This window comes from Ovis canadensis, chromosome 9 (genome assembly GCF_042477335.2).
Source record: "Ovis canadensis isolate MfBH-ARS-UI-01 breed Bighorn chromosome 9, ARS-UI_OviCan_v2, whole genome shotgun sequence".
Lineage (NCBI taxonomy): Eukaryota > Metazoa > Chordata > Mammalia > Artiodactyla > Bovidae > Ovis > Ovis canadensis.
The window spans coordinates 27,274,516-27,294,551 of record NC_091253.1 but is presented as its reverse complement, the minus strand read 5'-3'; the positions used below and the strand labels follow the sequence as shown (position 1 = coordinate 27,294,551).

The 20,036-nt window shown below is 56.1% G+C and overlaps 1 protein-coding gene across 1 annotated transcript in view; it reads right to left on the bottom strand.

Annotated features, from left to right (window-relative positions):
- Positions 1 to 20,036, bottom strand: part of COL22A1 (collagen type XXII alpha 1 chain) — a 224,743-nt gene that overhangs the window by 81,029 nt on the left and 123,678 nt on the right. The window contains exons 28-38 of the mRNA XM_069600933.1: positions 15,816 to 15,860; positions 15,226 to 15,288; positions 14,738 to 14,791; positions 11,490 to 11,531; positions 10,482 to 10,514; positions 7,475 to 7,528; positions 6,845 to 6,898; positions 5,835 to 5,888; positions 5,132 to 5,185; positions 3,578 to 3,631; positions 306 to 410 (exon numbers count right to left, since the gene is read on the bottom strand). Coding sequence (XP_069457034.1) covers positions 306 to 410; positions 3,578 to 3,631; positions 5,132 to 5,185; positions 5,835 to 5,888; positions 6,845 to 6,898; positions 7,475 to 7,528; positions 10,482 to 10,514; positions 11,490 to 11,531; positions 14,738 to 14,791; positions 15,226 to 15,288; positions 15,816 to 15,860 — 612 coding nt within the window. The remainder of the gene's footprint in view (positions 1 to 305; positions 411 to 3,577; positions 3,632 to 5,131; positions 5,186 to 5,834; positions 5,889 to 6,844; positions 6,899 to 7,474; positions 7,529 to 10,481; positions 10,515 to 11,489; positions 11,532 to 14,737; positions 14,792 to 15,225; positions 15,289 to 15,815; positions 15,861 to 20,036) is intronic.

The window sequence follows — 20,036 nt, the reverse complement described above, 5'->3', positions numbered from 1 at the left end:
GCCTCCCCAGCTTACCCAGATCAGGATGGCCGAGCTATGGCCATCGAACTGCTTGGCTGTCTCGCGAGCATCTCAACAGCACAGGCTCTAACCCGTGTCTGCGTCCTCAGAGCCTGACCCACAGCCAGCAGTCCACACGGGACCCTGTGCCACTCTGGCCTGATGTAGGCGGGAGCCAGCTGCTGCCCCCATACAAGACCCCTTTCCCAGCTCAGCTGCTTTCTTGCAAAGTTTGACAGTGGAGCCTTTTTCCCTTTTCTAATTCCAGCCTGGTCGTTACAGTCACCGAAGCCCCTGACACTTACCGCGTCTCCATCTTTCCCTCTTCCGGGGGGCCCGGGAGGCCCAGGGGAACCAGGATTGCCCCTGGGGCCGGCTGGCCCTGGGCTCCCTTCTTCTCCCGCTGCTCCCTGGAAAGACAAGTGGACAGTGTCCGGGATCAATGAGATGCAGAAAGTAAGTTTTTCAATGGACAACAGGCTAAAGGAAGGGCTTCCCTGGCGGCTCGGTGGTAATGAAACCGCCTGCCAATGCAAGACCGAAGGGTTCAATCCCACGGTCAAGAAGATCCCCTAGAGTAGGAAATAGCAACCCACTCCAGTATCCTTGCTTGGAAAATTCCATGGACAGAGGAGCCTGGCAAGGTGCATGGGCTTGCAAAAGAGTCAGACATGACTTAGTGACTAAACCACCACCGCCACCTGAAAGGGGTGGGTGGGCTTCCTGGTGATGCCCTGCTTCAGAAAGCCCACCCCTTCTGAAGGCACAGAGGACAAGCTGTGTAATGGGACCCCCAAATTCAAACGCCAAAGCCCTTAACTCCAGCACTTCAGTGTAGAAATAGGGTCTCTGCAGGTGTAATTAGTTAAGAGGTGCTGATACTGGGGCAGCACAGAGCCTAACCCAGAAAGCACTGAGGTCCTCACGAGAAAGGGACGTCTGGGCACAGGCCTGTGTAGGGGGAAGTCCCCGCGAAGACACGGAGAGAAGACAGCCGTCAATAATCCAAGGAGAGGGGCCTGGAAGACATCCTTCCCTCACAGCCCCCAGGAGGAACCAGCCCATCTGACACCTTGATTCAGGACTTCCAGACACGGTGAGTGGTGACACAGCACGTTTCTGTGGTTTAAGGCACGCAGTTTGCGATGCTCTCGTTACGGCGGCCTTGGCAAACTATACAGCGTTGAACATGGGCACGAGGAGGACACTAGTAGTTTTCTGGTCCAACCTTCCGCCCGCGGCAGCAAGCCATCAGCTGTGCCTCTTCCAGGCAGCCCTCCCATTTTTGCTTGGACTCCTTTGAAAGCACAGAGCTCGCCACCTCCCCAGGCAGTTTTTATCTCCTTATCGGGCAGTTCCATTAGACACTGTGTCTTTATACTCAGCCGAGACAGTCCTCTCTGAAATCTTCCAGAGGTTTGACTTCAAACTCGGGGCTATGCAGACAAAATCCAATTCCTCGTCACACGACAGGCCTTCAGTGATGTGAGCACAGCTTGGGGATCCAAAGTGCGGAGAGAGAGAGGAAGCCAGGATCTGATGAGGGAGGGAGCTGGGCTTGGAGTTTGCGCCCCGTTTCTGACCACGAGCCAGGAGCCCCGTGCAGCCCCAGCTGTGGAATGCTGCGGGGACCACGTGGGCCACAGGAAGTCCCTTTCCAGGCAGGGCTCTCTTGGACCTAAGCTGCAACCTGAACCAGACATCCCTGATGCAGAAGTGAGGGGAGGTACCATGTCCCACGGAGGACAAAGCAAAGGATGGAGAGGACTTCTCTCCAGGCACAGGGCAGGATCAGCTTCTGCAGGTCTCAGGTCACTGGACAGGCAGAGAGAAGAGCAGGTCCTGCTGTCAGGGACTTTACCACTTTGTACAGCACGGAGGGATAGTCCCCTTGCAAACGCAGGCTTCTGCTCATCAGAGCAGAGGTGTCTGGCTCCCTCTAGAGGCTGAGTGAGCCAACTGCCATTGCTGTTTAGTCACTAGTGAAAGAGAAAGTCGCTCAGTCCTGTCCGACTCTTTGCAACCCCATGGACAGTATAGGCCACGGAATTCTCCAGGCCAGAATACTGGAGTGGGTAGCCGTGCCCTCCTCCAGGGGATCTTCCCTAGCCAGGGATTGAACCCTGGTCTCCCACACTGCTGGCAGATTCTTTACCAGCTGAGCCACCAGGGAAGCCCTAAGTTGTGTCTTTTTAAGTCATGACTCTGAGCAACCCCATGGACTGTAGCCCGCCAGGCTCCTCTGTCCATGGGATTCTCCAGGCAAGAATACGTGAGTGGGTTGCCATTTACTCCTCCGGGGCATCCTCCTGAACCAGGGATCGAAATCAAGTCTACCTGGGAAGCCCCAGACGTTCTCATGTTTGCTCAACTAGCCCTCAACATTCCCTTCTAACCAACCCTCTTCTAAGCTCCTTCTAATTTGTCAGTGCCCAGAATAGAGGCCCATCCTTTGCACGTGGTAATAATCAAAGCAAAACAGATGGGCCAGATTTCTTTTTTTTCTCCCTCGCTTAAGGAGATTTTCCACAGGCTGGTCGATCATTTTTCTTCATAGCAAATCACTTCTTCTCCGAGGGATGCATTTAAAAACAGCCTTCCCATCAAAATGTAAAGGTTTGTATCTATTCCTGTTACAATGTTTTGCCAAAATAGAAAAGATAAATAGAAAAGATAAAATAGAAAAGATAAAATGGTCACACCTTCCAAAGGTCCCAGGTGAAGCGGACCCGAAGGAATCTGCATCACTAAGCTCAGACGGGAGAACTGGGTAGGCGTTGGCTGTGGGGGGCGCATCAGGAGCTGGGGTGGGGTGAGCAGGGGCACTGGGATTTCTGTCTCTGGATGAGAAGCCTCTGCTGGGGGCTCGGGACAGCAAGCCCCTCTCCCCTCACCACCTGCTCTCTGCCGCACGTCAGGGTCTCAGCTCCTCCTCGCCATCTGTGCAGCCCTGTGGTCCGTGTGGGCTCAGTGTGAGCTGGAGACCCGGGCTCCTCAGCCCTGACACTGCTGATGCTCGTGGCGGACAGTCTGCACTGAGAAGGGGCACCTTCCTGTGGGTGTTCAGAATCCCCGTCTCCACTCCGCCAGAAGTCGGAGTAAACATGGGAGACACGTGCTAGAATGCGAAGTCAGGAAGTGTCACTGGGGATTCCAAAAGGCCAGGGAGCCTGCCCCTCTGCCCTCGGGGCATTGGTGTTTTAGGGGAGGACACCGTGTCTCTCTACTTCCTAATGAATAAAGCTTTTCTCGTAGCCTGGGAAAGTTCAATTGCGCATGCGATAGTGTGGGATGGCTATGCTGGAGCACTGAATTGAGAGAAAGGGGGGCTTGGGAGGCAGACAGACCAGCTCTGCGGCTCAGCAGCCACTGGACGCAGGACACAGAGCTTCAGTCTACACCTCTGTCAGGCGGGGCCCCATCTGACCCTGCATCTGTGGCGAGGGTTAGAGGAGCCGACTGCAGAGGAGCCCTCGGCCTCCCGGGTCCTGAAGCGGGTCTGAGTGGAGCGGGCTCCTTTCCCGCCTCTTAAAAGCTGAGAACCGCCGCAGAGGATGGAGACCACACTGAGTCTTACCTTCTCACCACGCTCCCCATCTTTCCCAGGGGGGCCTCTGGAGCCCGGGGGACCCTAGTGAAAGAAAGGTGATTGACAAGGTCAAGATCAAGAGGGCCCAGGGCACTCAGAGAAGAGCGATGGGCCCCCTCCGGTCAGAGGCTCCCAACTCGTTCTCCACCTCTGACTTACTCCTCCTCTGCCGCCCTCCCACCGCCTCCCTGTCCCCTGGGACCATCATGCATCCTCACACATCGGAGCTCTAACCACACGGCCCTGCTTCCCGATGGCCTGCCCACTGTGGGCTGTGGCTCTCAGATGGCAGGCAGGGCATGGCGTGGAGGGGACCTCGGGGAGGAGAGGGTGACCCAAGAGCACAGCCTTGGCGTCGGTGACCTGCCCGTGTTGTGAGCGTCCCCCAGAGGCTGACTTATCGAGGCAAGGCTCAGGGCAGGCGTCCCGCGGATGCACCAGCAGGGACGTCAGAAAGAGGATGGGCAGGTAGGGACACGTTCACGCGGCTGCAGCTCGGTCCTGCTGGGGGCTCCGGGGTCCAACGGCAGACATGCACCCGGAGCGGCTCCCCCAGGGGCGAAGGAGGTGGGCCGTTTACACACCGGTCGGCCAGGGCTGCTGCTGCTGCTGCTACTGGCCACGTGCCGTGTGGCTGGACCATAAGATCTCTTAGGCCAGAGAAAACCCTGGGCCAAGGGATGCAGGGCTGGCTCCGGGAAGAGCGCACTGACACTGCGGGGCAGGGTGACGTGAAGCAGGCCAGGGTCTCGCGGTTTCCACGGTGACCACTGAGCACGTGATGCAGTCTCCCTGCGCCTCAGTCTCCTCCGGAGTAAAATGGGGCCGCTTCTGGCACTCCCCTCCCGGGGTCGTGAGGAGTCAGTGAGCGTGAAGGGCTGACAACAGTGCCTGGCACACACCTACACCCACATCTGTTCTCTAAGCCGCTGTGGTTATCAACAGAAAAGATGGCGATGGAACAGGACTGGACTCTGCCTATCTGAGGAGCACAGTTCTCCGATGCCCTTCACTGCATGCCACTGGGCGTTGTGCTCCACAACTGAGAAATCAGTGCCCACGGTGGCTCTTAACGCTGGTCCACAAGCAGACCCCAGGTCCCCCACGGGGTGGCCGACAAAGCCCACACGCTCCAGGCTGAAGATGAAAAAGCTGAGGCCTCAGGAGGCCCCCACAGAGGCCTGGCAGCCAGCAAGCTGCGGCGAGGACCCAGCAACCCGACAGTCAGGGTTGCCATTCCTCAGGTTCATCCTGCTTCCTCCAGGGCCAGCTGTGACGCTGATCCAGCATCAGCACTACTCACAGCTTTCTCACCCCAACAGTTTCCTTCACCACCGGAGAGCTCCTGAGTTACCAAGAACCTCAGGTTGTAGCCCTGTAGGTATCTTTGCTGGGGCCTCAATTTCTCCATCTGTGAAATGGGAGCAGGGATGCCTATGCCCTGAGTTCTGTCGTGGAGGATACATGAGTTAACCAGGGGGGTGGACATCGTGGATCCACAACCAGTGCTGGTGATCCTCCCCGCCCACCCCAGTTACTCACCATGCTCCCTGGGGGACCGCTGGGGCCAGGGGGCCCTACAAGTCCAGGAGCTCCCTATAGAGAGGCAGAAGACGGTCAGAAAGGCAAGGAATTGATTACAAGCAGCTCCCCGTCTTTCTCCAAACTTGCCTCCTATTCAACTCTCCCTGATTTGCCCAAAATGCTTCTAGATGACATTCCCTCCACAGGAAGGATGACCCTCCTGTCCAGGAGGGTCAGGAGGGTGCAAGCCTCAAGGAGGTGGATTCCAGCACAGAAAGGGGCGACAGGAGGCCAAGGACTCTGGGACGATCCTAAGGCCACAGCACGGAGGTGGCAGAGGAGGAGTGGGTGTGGAGGGGAGGGCAAAGAAGGTCAGGTGCTGTCAGGCACACGTCTCAGGTGGGGCATGGGCTCTAGCTTCAGAGCACGAGGGAATGGAAACCCTGAAAACGGAACAAAATCTGCAGATCTGCGCTATGGAGACACGTGCTCTGGTACAATGCAAGTTGACTGTAAGGGTGTGAACAAGCTTTGGAGATGAGAGAGAGGATCCGGTGAGGCGGGTGGACAGGAGCCGGCCCTGGGCCCGGCCAGCCCTCCAGTGTGGACGGCACCTTCCCAGCCCCGTCCGCACACTCAGTGGGGAGCTGGGCACTGGGGGCAGGGGTCGGCCCAGCCCCCTCCCATGGGCCCACGAGGCAGGTGGCCAGGAAGGACTCACAGGGCTCCCAGCTGCTCCGGGCATTCCCTGGGCGCCTTCTTGTCCCTTGGCACCCTGCACGAGAAACAGAAAGAAGTGAGACGCCTCCTGCAATGCTGGCCTCAGCCCCACGCAGCGACGTGGGGCACCTTTGTCATCAGAGTCAGGTGACCCAAACGCAAAGGACAGGATTCCCTAGCGACTCAGAGACAAAGATTCTGCCTGCCAATGCAGGAGATGCAGGTTGGATCTCTGGGTCGGGACAATGCCCTGGAGAAAGAAATGGCAACCCACTCCAGTATTCTTGCCTGGAGAATCCCATGGACAGGGGAGCCGGGTGGGCTATAATCCATGGGGTCACAGAGTCGGACATGATGGAGCGACTAAAGCACCACGACCAAACTGAAAGGACAGGGAGTAGGTTTACAGGTGCAGAGACCACAGCTCCGGGCTCCCTAAACTCCTTCAGTCTTCACTTCCCCCAGGACACAGGCAGCATCCCCTGCCCTTCATCTTGAAGTATACGAGGCGCAGAGGGATGGGCCTGCCCAGGTGCACACAGGCGGCTGGGGGCCCCTGGGATCTGAGCTTGGACAGGCCACGCAGAGCACACAAAACACTGCCCAGCACAGAGCCAGTTAAGCAGCCAATCAAAATACAATCAAAATGCCAACACACTCTAGGTGTCCTTTAAATTGGCACTGGAGATTTCCTGCATTTGAAAAGCCTCCGAGAGCCAGGACCACCTGGATTTTAAGAGTTGTCGGGGAGGGACGGTGCAGCAGGTTATCAGCTCTCCTAAACCCACACTTCAGTGACAGCGAAATGACCTCCTGGGCTCCAGGGGTCGCGTTTTGGGGTTTTCTGGGAGACCTCTCTCCCCATGCCCTGGACTCAGTCCTAGCAGCGCCTGTTGCAGCGCCCCCTGATGGACACTCCTAGAATGACAGGGTGGAGGGGCCGGCGAGGGGCAGAAGAGCCTGCGCTAATTTCTGCTCTGGGAGCCAACGGAGGACAGAGGGCTCTCTTACCGGTGGTCCAATGGGTCCCCGAGGCCCCAGTTCTCCAGGGTGACCTGGCGACCCCTGCAATGAAACCACCCATCAGCGGACGAGGTCACACCCTTGCTCTGGGGAGGCATGAACACGGGCAACGAGAAGGGATTGAGATCCACAGAGAGGAGGGAGGAGGGAGGAGCTACATTCAGCTCAGCAGGGCTCCTGTGTGTTCAGACAGGCCCTTCGGTGTCCAGTCTCAGGAAAGCAAACGCACAGGGTGAGGGGTGCGGGGCAGGGTGTGGGGCAGGAATGAGGGGTAGCGGTGCGGGCAGGGGTGAGGGGCGGGGTGAGGGGCAGGGGTGAGGGGAGGGGTGAGGGGAAGGGGTGAGGGGGAGGGGTGAGGGGGAGGGGTATGGGTAGAGGTGCGGGCAGGGATGCGGGGCAGGGGTGCGGGGAGAGGTGCTGGCAGGGGTGCGGGGCAGGGGTGAGGGGCAGGGGTGAGGGGAGGGGTGAGGGGCAGGGGTAAGGGGAGGGGTGAGGGGTAGGGGTAAGGGGAGGGGTGAAGGGAGGGGTGTGGGGTGGGGTGAGGGGAAGGAGTGAAGGGAGGGATGCGGAGGAGGGGTGCAGGGGAGGGGTGTGGGGCGCAGAGCAGAGAGCACTCACCGGCTCCCCAGGCGCGCCAGGATCGCCCTTCTCTCCCCTGGGCCCTGGTTCTCCCTGTTGGTAGAGAAGCAGAGTAAGGCAGCTGCGCCTGGCCCACCCTCAGGTGGGCCGCGCGGACCTTCTGGGCCTGTGCAGGCACCTTGCGCTGGCGGAGAAGCCGGCACTGCCCAGTGCAGTTCCCACGCTGCTTTCTCCACCCACGACCTTGCCCCGAGGCTCCTGCCTGCCCCCAGCCGCCCAAGCCCATCCCTGATCCCTGAGTTAGTGTCCCCACGGCCTGGGCTGGGGCCCCACTCCTCTGCATCAGCCGTTGATGGAATGTGCACGCTCCACCCCAGAGAGCCGGGGTTCAGTGAGGATGCCCCGACAATGAGGCTTTCAACAGAGGCAAGCTCCTTCCTCCTTCCAGAATCTCCATCTCCCACCAGCTCAGAAGAACACACTCTGGCTCCATTCGTCAGACAATATCCTTATCTCTAGCTTGCTTTCCTCCTAGAAAATTTCCCAAGGCAGGAATTTGCAAAAGCATTTTGTCTGGTCCTCCAGTGGGAGACACAACCCGTAAAGATGGAAGGGCTGATGGGATGGATTTGGGGGATCCAGAGGGAAGGAGTGAATCTGCTTTCTGCCAGCGGGGGAAGGGACTGTGGGGGTTGGGTCAGGAGAGGGATCCTGAGGCTCTCAGACAAGATGCTCAAGGCATTTCTCCCCAGGGCCGGAGATCCAGGAGCAGACTTCACCATGGGGGTGCCTGCTGAGCTGAATGCTGAACACAGGTGCCTGCTTCTCCTCCACCCACCCCGCTGGTGATGCCAGCCCAGGGAGATGCCCGCTCTGGGCTCAGCAACTGCAGGGCACTGGCCAGGCCTCCCGGAACCCTCTGCAGGCGCAGGGGGTGGGTCAGGTTGCTCTTCCAGGGAGCGGCTTCTGAACCAGTTACAAAGCCCCTGTAAGCTCTCAGCCGTACTGTCTCCCAGCCTGAGATGGCCTGTCCCTCCATCCTCCAGACAAGGAACGGGTTCCCACTCCTCTCTGACATCGGACCTGCACGCCAGCTAACAGCCCCTGCTCTGCTCCCCACTGTCGTCCCCATGCTGCCTCATGGCCTCCCCAGCTGGGGTCCCCGACATCCCCAGGAGGCTTCTCGTTCTGCAACAGGAGTTGGGGCTCTCCTTCCGGCCCTCCTCCCCTTTCTATCGCCTTCTTCATCATGCTGCAAACCGGGTGCATACATGCATGCTAAGTCGCTCAGTCGTGTCCGACTCTTTGCGACCCTGTGGACTATAGCCCACCAGGCTCCTCTCTCCAAGGGACCTGGCTGCCCCTCCAAATCTCCAGCCCCTGCTGTGTGCAGGGACTGGAAGGCAGACCACTGAGGTTAGCAGGGAATAATCAGAACAATGGCTTCCAAAACCATCAATACAAACACGGTTACCATGGCAACGAGGCAGCCCCAGAGGGATTCATGCAGTAACCCCCAATGAATCTTTTTCTCTCGTGGACACAATTTCCTTGCTTTGCATCTCCAAGTGGCTTCCTGGTTTCTGCAGAGCTCAGACCCTGCAGGAAGGTGTCCCCCTCACCAGGATTCAAAGGGGAGGCTGGGCAGACCCCTGGCCTCTCTCAGTCCCTTGCCGGGGGAACACCTCGGACATCATCTTTTACGGATGGAGCGATTCCTTTACAGAGAGGCGGGATGTGTAGATTTGCCACAAGCTTTAGGGACTCAGGATGGGCAAAAGGGAGGAGTCCCAAAGGATGAAGGGCTGAGGCATCGTGTAGGGGGATATGGTTCTGGAAGAGGGAGGTGGCGGGCCAGTGTGACGGAGCCTTGAACCTCAGCACCGGCGGGGACAGCAGTTCGGCCAGGGCCTTACGGCCAACAGCTACATCCTGATTCCTGACTCCAAGAAGGCCCTGTGCAAGGTGCTTCGCTCCTCAAGCTTCAGGCCATCATCTGCGAGCTGGGCACAGGGCCGGTTGGAGCGATGCCTGCCCTGTGCCCACCACATTCAAGGCCCTCCTGCTCTGTCCCTCCGAGCCCTTCCTTGGAGAGAGAAGACGCAGCCAGAGCCCCGCCTGCTCTCCCCTCAGCATCCTCGGACACTCCTGCGGTCCCCTGCCTCCCCCCACCACCAGGGACAGCACCCCTGCCCTCTCTTCCTCCCCATTCCTCCTCCAAAGCAGCTCAAAGTCCTCCCTCTCCTTCCACGATGATTTTGGCACTCAGTCTCTCTCTCTCTCTCTCTCTCTCTGTGCTCCATTCTTTTCCATCACATCCAGGATCTCTTTAGCTTCTCAAGTTGTAGTTACTTAATAGCAGCCATGTGGAGATGGGCCCTCTCCTAAGCCTCTTGGCCGCCACACATGGTGCAGCAGGTCAAGTCCTAACCACAGGAGAACCACGTCCCCAAGAGCGAACCAACAAAGGAGGCGAGCTTGGTGATGTCAGAGACCCTGAACACACTCGTTTTCACAGAAGCCTCTCTAGAAAGAGGAGGGAAAGGCTCCTGGAGGCTGCGGCCACACTGAGTGTCCTTTTCCATCATGCGCTTCCGTCTTCAGAAAGAGCCACGCGCTCTCCCGCCGGCCGTCTCCCCAAACAGGCTCAGTCCCCACCGGCCCCTCTCAGACTCGGCCCCCAAGACCCCCAGGCCGGCCCCCTCTGCCCTTTCACTTTCTGCCGCTCACAGGGCTCTGTCCTGCTTGGAACAACTGGCCACCCCGTGCAGTGAGGGGGTCACTTTACCCAAAGAGAGGGGTGGCCTTTGCCCTCGGCTACTGGGAGGCCCCCTCCTGGGCCCTGACCCAGGAGGTCCCATCTGCCCCTGGAGCTGGTCCCTCGCCCGGCCCGCTCCCCGCCGGCTGCCAGGACAAGGTTGGGAACCCAGAGGCCTGACAGCGGCTGGCAGGTCAGGGCCCCGCCCCCCAGAGGACCCAGGGGCATCGCGAGCCAGGCCGGGGTGGGGGGGTGCACCGGGCAGCCACAAGGTGCACCGCTACTTACGGGCATTCTCGGGTGTGGTGTGAACAGGGATGTCTGCAAAGGAGACAGCAGAAACGAGACAGATGTGAGTGGACAGCAGCAACCTGCCTCAGACAGACTTACCGGTGAAGAATGCAGCCGCAGGGGCCCCTCTAAGGATGATTTCGACAGAATCACACATTCCTTTTAAAGCCCCTGCCTTCCGTATGAGGCCATCCCCTGCCTCAGCTACTAACTGACCAATCCCTACATGCCCAGACAAGGGCAGTTACAGGACAGCCATGGTCCTCTCCCTTCCTGCCCCCCCCCACCCCGAAAGTGATTAAAGCACAGAATACCAAGGCCGGAAAGAAACATACAAGTGAAAAAAAAAAACATGCAAAAAAAAACATGCAAACCGTGCTCACATGTTTATACAGCCTTTTTTTCCCTTTAATTTAGTATGTATTATGTACCAGAAACTACACAATGTCCCTTACATATTTCAGTCAATTTTCACTACAAATGTGCAAGACACAGCTCCATATAATATATTTTTTTTCCTTAACAGATGAGAAGATGGAGTCTTTTTCACACTAAATAACATGTTTAAGATCACAATGCTGGTGAGGAACACAGCTGGGATTCAAACCCACTCTTTTCTTCTGGCTCCAAAGCCCCTGTTCTTTACTCACACCTGAACCCCAACTCACAATGCCCACCTTGAGGCCTGCAGAGGGCGGAGGCGTGAGTCATGGGTGTATACCCACGTTGCAGTCTCACCCTGGACACACTGCTTCCTGCCCCTAACTTCACCCCCACAGGCAGCAGGTGGGCATGGGCGCCCAGCATCTGTCCAGTGTTCTGACCAGCGGTAACCGTGCTGCCAAATAAACTAAAGCACAAGGTGGTTCTCACAGAAGCTCATGCACTTTCTGGATCACGAGACCCAGGGATGGGTCTGGCTATGGGCAGACTCCCTTAAAAAGATGTTTATAACTACATGGTTGGTGTGCAGGAGGAGAAAGGATTAGAAGCAGAGTAACTTACAGTGCCAGGTAATCCAGGGGGCCCCGGTGGGCCCACTTCACCCTAGATGAAGTGGAAACAGCAGTAAAGAATCCACCTGCCAATCCAGGAGATATAAGAAACGCAGGTTTGATCCCTGGGTCGGGAAGATCCCCTGCAGGAGGGCATGGCAGCCCACTCCAGTGTCCTTGCCTGGAGAATGCCATGGACAGAGGAGCCTGGCGGGCTACAGCCCATGGGGTCACAAAGAGTCAGACACGACTGAACATACTTACACAGTCCTGCCTATCCTGGGACACTTTTCCTAAGAAGACAGACTCACCCCATCTGCCTCTATTGCAACTGATAGATATATAGATCCAAGCTATAAAATAATTCAAACATACCAGAACTCGGCTCTGAGAAACACTTATGCAGCCACATGTAGCTGTAGGTCGTTTATACTACTCTATACTATTCCATGGCGCACGTGGAGACAGTGACCCGTCATCCATCCTCCCGCTGACAACGCTGACCTGATTTCCCACCTGCCGCCAGCGCCCCCACACTCTGTCCTGGAGCCAAAGCTTGAGCCCCCTGAGAGGCTCCTCTGGACCCTGCCCTCTCCCGAGGGCTCAGGCCCATCCTTCTCAGCGGCCTGAGAGGTGAGTGTTACATTCCTCTGAACGGCATAGGCTTGGGAGTCGACTCACCTGAGCTTGAAACCTAACTCTACCACTGTATACATTATTTTACTTCTGTTGGCGTGTTTTCCTCTGTGCAAAATAACAACGACGGTACACACAGCTCACAAGTGTCCTCTGGGGACTAAGTGAGACCTTCAGCCAGAGGAAATTGTTATTCCATTTGCCTCGAGGAAAGGAGGTCACTGGGCTGCTCCATCAGGAGGAACAGTCCCCAAAGCCCTTCATTCCATGTGAGTCACGATGGTGTTGGGACACGGATATCTCTGTCCACGCGTGTCCTAGCAGCCCAGGATCCACAGGTGGTTATTAGTGGACAAATGAATGAAGCAAGCTGACCGAGAGATGGGCTAGGCTTCTCTTATTCATAGTGACAACAATAAGATGATAATGAAAAGTAGTTACATGATAAACCATAATGGAAAAGAATATTTTTTAAAATGTCTACATGTGTGCAACTGAGTTACTCTGCTGTACAGCAGAGATTGGCACCACGCTGTAAATCAACTATACTTCAATTAATTTTTTTTTAAGTGGTAACATTGTTTTCTATGCCTGTTTCTACAGTTACCCAGGATTTAATCCCAGGTTTCAGCTCACTTTGCTAGCTGCATTAATTCCCTTCATCGGCACCGAAATGCCTGAAACAGAGATGCTTCATGTGTACCCCCATCCCATGGATGAGCAAACTAAAGCCCAGCCACACTCAGGCCCTTGCCCAAAGTCACACAGACAGCAGTTGGTGCATCCTGGTGGTAAACTCTGAGCCCAAGCCCTTAACTACTGCGAGGCATTCCCCTGACCGTGTTGCAGAAGCTTCAGAGAGAATACAGCACCTTTTCTAGTGCCGAGTTCCAGAACCAATCTCACCCAGACTATCCAAGTTCAGTGTTTCCCAGTGCAATGCACGTGCGATCAAGCTCTTTCTGTTGTGTCCGACTCTTTGTGACCCCATGGACTGTAGCCCACCAGGCTCCTCTGTCCATGGGATTCTCCAGGCAAGGACACTGGAGTGGGCTGCCATGCCCTCCTCCAGGGGATCTTCCCGACCCAGTGACTGAACCCACGTCTTCAGCATTGGCACGCGGGTTCCTTACCATTAGCATGACAGTGCAAGGTATGAACAGACATAAACAAGAAGAGAGTTGGAGGAGAGATGTGTCTCCAACCTCGAGGGCCTCAAGACCACCTTTCTGGAAGAGCATCCCCTGCCCTCAACACTGTGGGGTGAACACAGCACCATGAGCTGGCGGGGCAGAGCCCAGGAGCTCCCTGACTTGGGGAAAGACGCTCGCCTAGAGAAGGGTCTCTGAGCTTGAGTCAGTGGGACTGGCGGGGGCTCCCATCCCTGCTTCTCCGCAGTCTAAGTGTCTCAGCCCCAGCTGAGGCAGGGGCGTTATCACCCTCCTCTCAGAGATGCCTTGGGGTCAAACGCTCTCAGTGCTGGGTGGGGAGGAGGTGGATCAGACACTGAGGAAGGGACACCCAGGCACGGCCAGCAGGGGGCAATGTTGCTTCAATGTCATTTTTTTTTTTCAAACCCAGAATTGTCTATGATGACATATTTCTCTAGAGGCAAAGAAAAGCATGCCAGATTCTTCGGAATCTTGAATGCGACTCTGCCGTGGCCCTGGCAATTCTGCCAAAGCAATAAAAGGGGCTTAATGGCCTCGCCGAGTCCTCTGCATCTTGGAAATGAGTTTCTCAAATAGAAATTGCTTTTCTGAGAAGTCCGGGAGAGCGGCGGGCCTGAACGGCTTATCCACCAAAGCCCTTTCCATTGCAGGATCTCTATTTATAGAGCAGGTCCGTTCAGAACAAAGACCTTGGCCCTCAGCATGGGAGCAGGGATGGGGGGTGCTGAGCAGGATGGTGGGCAGGAAAGCGGGACACGGGAGGGTGCGGAGCTCAAACTGGGAGAGCCAGGTGGCCCTCCGGGCAGCAGAGGGGGCATCGCAGGGCCCTGCTGGGCGTGTGAGGCTGCCCAGGTTCCCCCGGGCCAGGCCGGTGTGCCATGCGGACCCGCTTGGAGCCTGGACGCTGGGCCTGGACTGCGGTCAGGTCTTGACTCCCACCGCCCTCCATCCACGCAGCCCCAGGCCGGCAGCCTGGCCCTTCCGTGCCTCAATCTCCTCATCTATAAATGGGGGGGGGGTGTCGCTGATAATCTAGCCCACATCCAGATGTTGCCAGGATCACCCGAGTCACCACGTGTGCCGTGCTCGCCATGACGACCCTGACCTGTGGTGGGTCCCGCCTCCCTGGCTGCTGGTTCCTGGAGGCCCACGGTTCTCAGGCTCCACCACTTTATACGAGAGACTCGGGCATCCGTGGATTTTAGTTATCTGCAGGGTTCCTGGAACCAACTGCCCACGGATGCCAGCCTACACAGGCAGCTCTGCTTTCGGGCCAGCAAGGGAGACACTGGGACCAGAGGGGACGCCCAGGACCACAGCGGGGAGAACCAGGACTGCCACCCAGGCCACCGCTGCACCTTCGAGCACGGCACTCCCTCCAGGCGAACGACGGACGGGCGGTTGTGCGACACGCGGCACCAACGCCCTGGACAAGGACAGCGGCCCCTACCTTTGCACCTCGGTCGCCTTTCAGTCCCGGAAGCCCCAGGGCCCCTTTCTCTCCCTACAGAGAAAAGATAAACACCAGGAGACATTAGAACACGACTGAGTGTAACGGCTGCCTCTTCCAGGCGAGAGCAAGGGGGGACCCTGGGCAAAATACGGTTTTTCCCCAGCCTGCCCTGCCACGGTGAGGACCCAGTTCAAGGGACACCCCGTCGATTGTGTGAAGGGGCAAGCGCTCCATTTGGCACCCGACAGCTGACACCCCCAATCATTCCCACAAATTTCATCTGAAGCTACTCCACCCACCCTTCCAGATGGACCCCTTGGCCACCATCCCTTCATTCCAGCACGTGGCCCACGGTGGCCCGGTCCCCTGCCTTTCCTCTTCCTAGACACTGGGAAAACGCTCCAACCCCAGCCCGGGTCAGCCCATTGCCGAGCGCGCAAACCAGGGCCGGGGGCACTCTCCTCGGGCGCGGCGCGTGGCCTCACCTGGTCGCCTTTCTCTCCCCTCTCACCGGGGAGTCCTGGGAAGCCTGGGAGCCCGGCCTCTCCCTGCGGAAAGAACGCAGCACCGTGATCAGTGGGCTGTCAAGAGGGAGGCTGCCCCAGACCTCTGCAGGAGCAGGACAACATGGAAACAAAGCAGTGGAGAGAGGGGGATCCTAGATGGAGCTCCGGGGCGGCCCCAGGCACGGGCTCACTCTGCAGCCCCTCGCTCGGGAGCCCTTACTGCCCTCTCCTGTTGTCTGACTCCTTATCCCTCTGGGTCAGCCACGGTGTCACCTCCAGGCCACCTCTCCTGACACTCCCCAAGCCTGAGTGAGGGGCCTCCTGGGACCCCTTCGGTCACCCGCATGGCAGCACTCGCTGCACCTGCTCAAGTGCTCTTGGCTGACGGTGGTGACCCTGGTACCCAGTACAGCAAGGGACGCACGGGACGTGCTGACGGTCTCGGGGTAAAGAGATGAAGGCACACAGGCGTGTTGCGAGCTCCAGGGAGACACGCGATACAGGCGCAGCAGATACCAACAAACAAACGCATTGGATGAACAAACGAACAAGTGAATGAGTGAACAGACCTTTTCTCCAGGTCGGCCAGCCAGGCCCTGCTCCCCAGCTTCACCCTGAAGATAGAATAACAGACACCCCGTCACTCACCACTCACGTTAGAATAACAGACACCCCGTCACTCACCACTCACGTTTTCAGAGATGGCTGTCATTCCCAGGTGGTCCTGCAGACTCGGAGCACCTGGCACCCACACCCTCGATGCTCACACAGCAGCACAGGCACTGAAGCCCTGGGTGCCGAGCGTTTTTGGAGGCAGGCTTCCACATTCCCCCGCGTGGTCTGTGCACGCATGCCCAGTCGTGTCCAGCTCTTTGTGATCCCATGGACTGTCACCTGCCAGGCTCCTCTGTCCATGGGGCTCTCCAGGCAAGAATGCTGGAGTGAGTTGTCATTCCCTCCTGCAGGGGATCTTTCCCACCCAGGGATCGAACCCGGGTCTCCTGCGTCTCCAGCATCGGTCGGCAGATTCCTCACCACTAGTGCCACCTGGGAAGCCCCATGCTGGCTCGACCTTCCCTCCAAAGAAACAATTTCTCGAGTTGCCCTGATGGGAGTTTACACAGGTTGGATCCAGTGATTCTGACTCTAAACACAGTTTAGAACCACAGAGAGTCCTGGAGCCGCCCCGACTCTGAGCTCTGCTCCCTTTTGGGGGAACTCAGACCCCAGGCTAGGTCTAGTGGTGGAGAAGCTGTTGATGAACTTGTCCAAGCTGACCAAGCGGCCCGCAGTTGTTCAGACTCCTTGGTAAAACACAGGCAGCTGGGGGTGGAGGAACTCACAGGCAAGGAGAGAGGTCCATTTCCCCTCCCATGGTATGTTGCTATAAAGGCCAGTCTCGGGTAAAATGCTGCTTAAACATCCAAACTTATATTACGTTGGAAAGCAAGCCCTCAGCAGGGCTACGCGGCCTCCGGTCGCGTGGATGAAGTTGTGTCCTCTGGCATCAGGTTTCTGACCAGCGTTTCCTGGTCCTGCTGAAGTACGGGGGCAGGGGGTGCAGGACCAGAGGGGCCCACTCTCTGACCCCACCCGGCTGCTACGCTCAGCAGTTCCCTGTAAGTCACTGAGGCAAAGAGGCCTGTGGTGGGAGGAGCAGGGAGGGACTGCAATTTCTAACCAGCCATGTGTCTTCGGAAACACTAACTTCTTGAATGCCCGTTTCTAACATCATTATGCATGGACACATAGTCACTTCAGTCATGTCTTGACTCTTTGCAACCCCATGGACTTTAGCCCCCCAAGCTCCTCTTTCCAGGGGATTTTCCTGGCAAGAATACTGGCATGGGTTGCCACTCCCTTCCCCAGGGGGTCTTCCCGACCCAGGGACTGAACCCAGGTCTCCTGCATTGCAGGGAGATTCTTTACCGTCTGAGCCACCAGGGAAGCTAAGTATGGTCCTTATTAAAATCTTTATGTAGATTTCCATAAGGAAATTTGGTTTTCTGGTAAGTGGACACATGAATGAATGAATGAGCGGTCATGCAAGCACATGAAGGTTTTCCCTGTAGCTACGCCAGACTCCAGTGGTAGTGAAGTCTACACCACATGTTGAGAGAGACAGAGAGAGAAAAAAAGAAACTAAAAGCACTGTTTAGCATGAGACACACGTTTTATCCTGCAGTTCTGGTGCCACTGGGGCCACTGGTGTCTGAGTCAGTGTGTATAGAAATTCTAGATGCGCTCCACTTCTCCCATCAATCCCCAGTGTTCACAAGCACAATTAGTAACAGCTGCTCTTCCTGAATCTGTGCAAACACTTGCTACACAAATTGTCACTTTAAATCTGCTAGGACAGGGCAACCCTTACAGTTGGAAAGGTGCTGGGTGGGGGGTGGTGCTGAGGTTGGTAGCAAGCATTTTGAAGGCATCCTGAAGTGCCTCCTGAATCCGTGCTGTGAATCCTAAGCCAGAGCATGACCCATGAAGGGGCTGAGCGGCTCCTGGAATCCTCGACATGAGCCCAAGAGGGTGATGCACCTGCTCATCCTGCAGCCGGTCTGTTCCGAGTGGACTTGAGACCCGTCATCCAGGATGCATCCATGACCTTCTTCAGAGATACTTATCTTACGAGGTGTGATGTCAAAATAAAGCAACACCACCTCCTGCCATGTCTCCTTCGCAACTACAAAGTATGTTCTAAAAGCAACGTAACTGCAGAAATTCAGTTTCCAACTTCCTAGAGAAAATTTTTAAATGCACTACACTACACTAGAAATCGTACAAAAATGGCAGATGAGCTTGTAGTTACGGACCTCTCTGAAACTTTCAGTCACTGGGGGCGAGCATAAATACCAAACACATAGATGGAAAGACTAAAGACAACCCTGAGGGCACCTCAAATTCACCCCAATACTTCTGATCCATCGACTTCGTCTGTACAAGGAACTCGATGGGAACAGGTTCTTCTGAAGACTGTTGAATTGAATGTGGGAATTTATACACTGTAAGCTCAGAAGGATGAGCCAACTCACACATGTGAGGAAACACAGCCCAGACAGGTCTGGCTGACCCCACAAATCCCCCATAAAATCCAAGGAGGATTTGAGGAAACACAGCTCACAGGTCTGGCTGAGTCCATAAAATCCTAGCAGTCAAAAATGAAAAATAATAGTGACCTATGCAAATGCTTTAAGTTATTTCTGGAAGATGACAGAATTTCAGCCAATCAATCAAAAACAGGAACATGGCCTTTGGTGTTTAAAAAGACCACGTGATTTACCCCAGAGCAATGGAGGGACAAAACACAGCCAGTTACACATCATTACATTTCAATCACAGACATTTTTTTAAAACAGGAATGTTGAGTCTTAAAAGATGGAGGCGCTGTGCTTGCAAGTGACAGTGAGCTGGCTCGTGGAGCCCTGAGGAATCTGGGGTGCAGGGGCCCCTAGCGGATGCTTTCCACAGGGAGTCCATCGCGCATCCTGGAGAGGGCGGGCACGTGGTAACCCGTGTGTGTTCTGCTCCATTTTAATTTGGTCTAAGTTGTGGCTCAGCTGGTAAAGAACCCACCTGTAACAAGGGAGATCTGAGTTTGATCCCCAGGTTGGGAACATCCCCTAGAGAAGGGAAAAGCTACCCACTCCAGCATTCTGGTCTAGAGAATTCCAAGGACTGTATCATCCATGGAATCACAAAAAGTCAAACACGACTGAGCAACTTTCACCAAAGAATGATCACTTCTTGAAAAAGCGAGGCCACAGGGAACTGAGGGTCCAGGGATTTGCCCATCAGCCTTCACTGGCCAGTGAGGTGAGCCGGGTCCTGCCTCCCGGGACAGCAGGGTCACCACTGGGCCAAGTCCAGGCCATACCTGTGCCCTTTCTGGGCTGTTAGTTATCAGTCAGCCACCAGCGAGCCCTTACTGAGTGCCTGCAGGTGCCTGCTGTGGGCTGGGGCTGGAGGGCGGTCACCAAGAGCCAGTCACAGCCCTTAACTAGCTCTTACCCTAATAGGGTGTGAGGGAGAGGGCCCCCGCGTGAGTGTCTGTCTGGACACAGGCCCCTCCAGAAGCACAGGCGCCTGCAAATGCATACACCATGCACACACGCACACACACACACACCCCTCACACACACACACACACCTCTCTCACACACACACACACAAAACACACTGCATAAACACACACAACATACAGACCCACACACCATGTACACACCCACAACACATACACATACCTCACAGACACACACATACACTGCATACACACACACATGACATACAGACCCACACACCATGTACACACACATACACACCCCTCACATACACACCGCATACACACACGTGACATACAGACCCACACACCATGTACACAACAACACACACACCCTCACACACACACAGACATACACACACACACAACATACAGACCCACACACCATGTACACAACACACACACACCTCACATACACACACATGACATACAGACCCACACACCATGTACACACACATACACACCCCTCACATACACACCGCATACACACACGTGACATACAGACCCACACACCATGTACACAACACACACACACACCTCACATACATACACACCGCATATACACACATGACATACAGACCCACACACCATGTACACAACACACACACCTCACATACACACACATGACATACAGACCCACACACCATGTACACAACACACACACACACCTCACATACATACACACCGCATATACACACATGACATACAGACCCACACACCATGTACACAA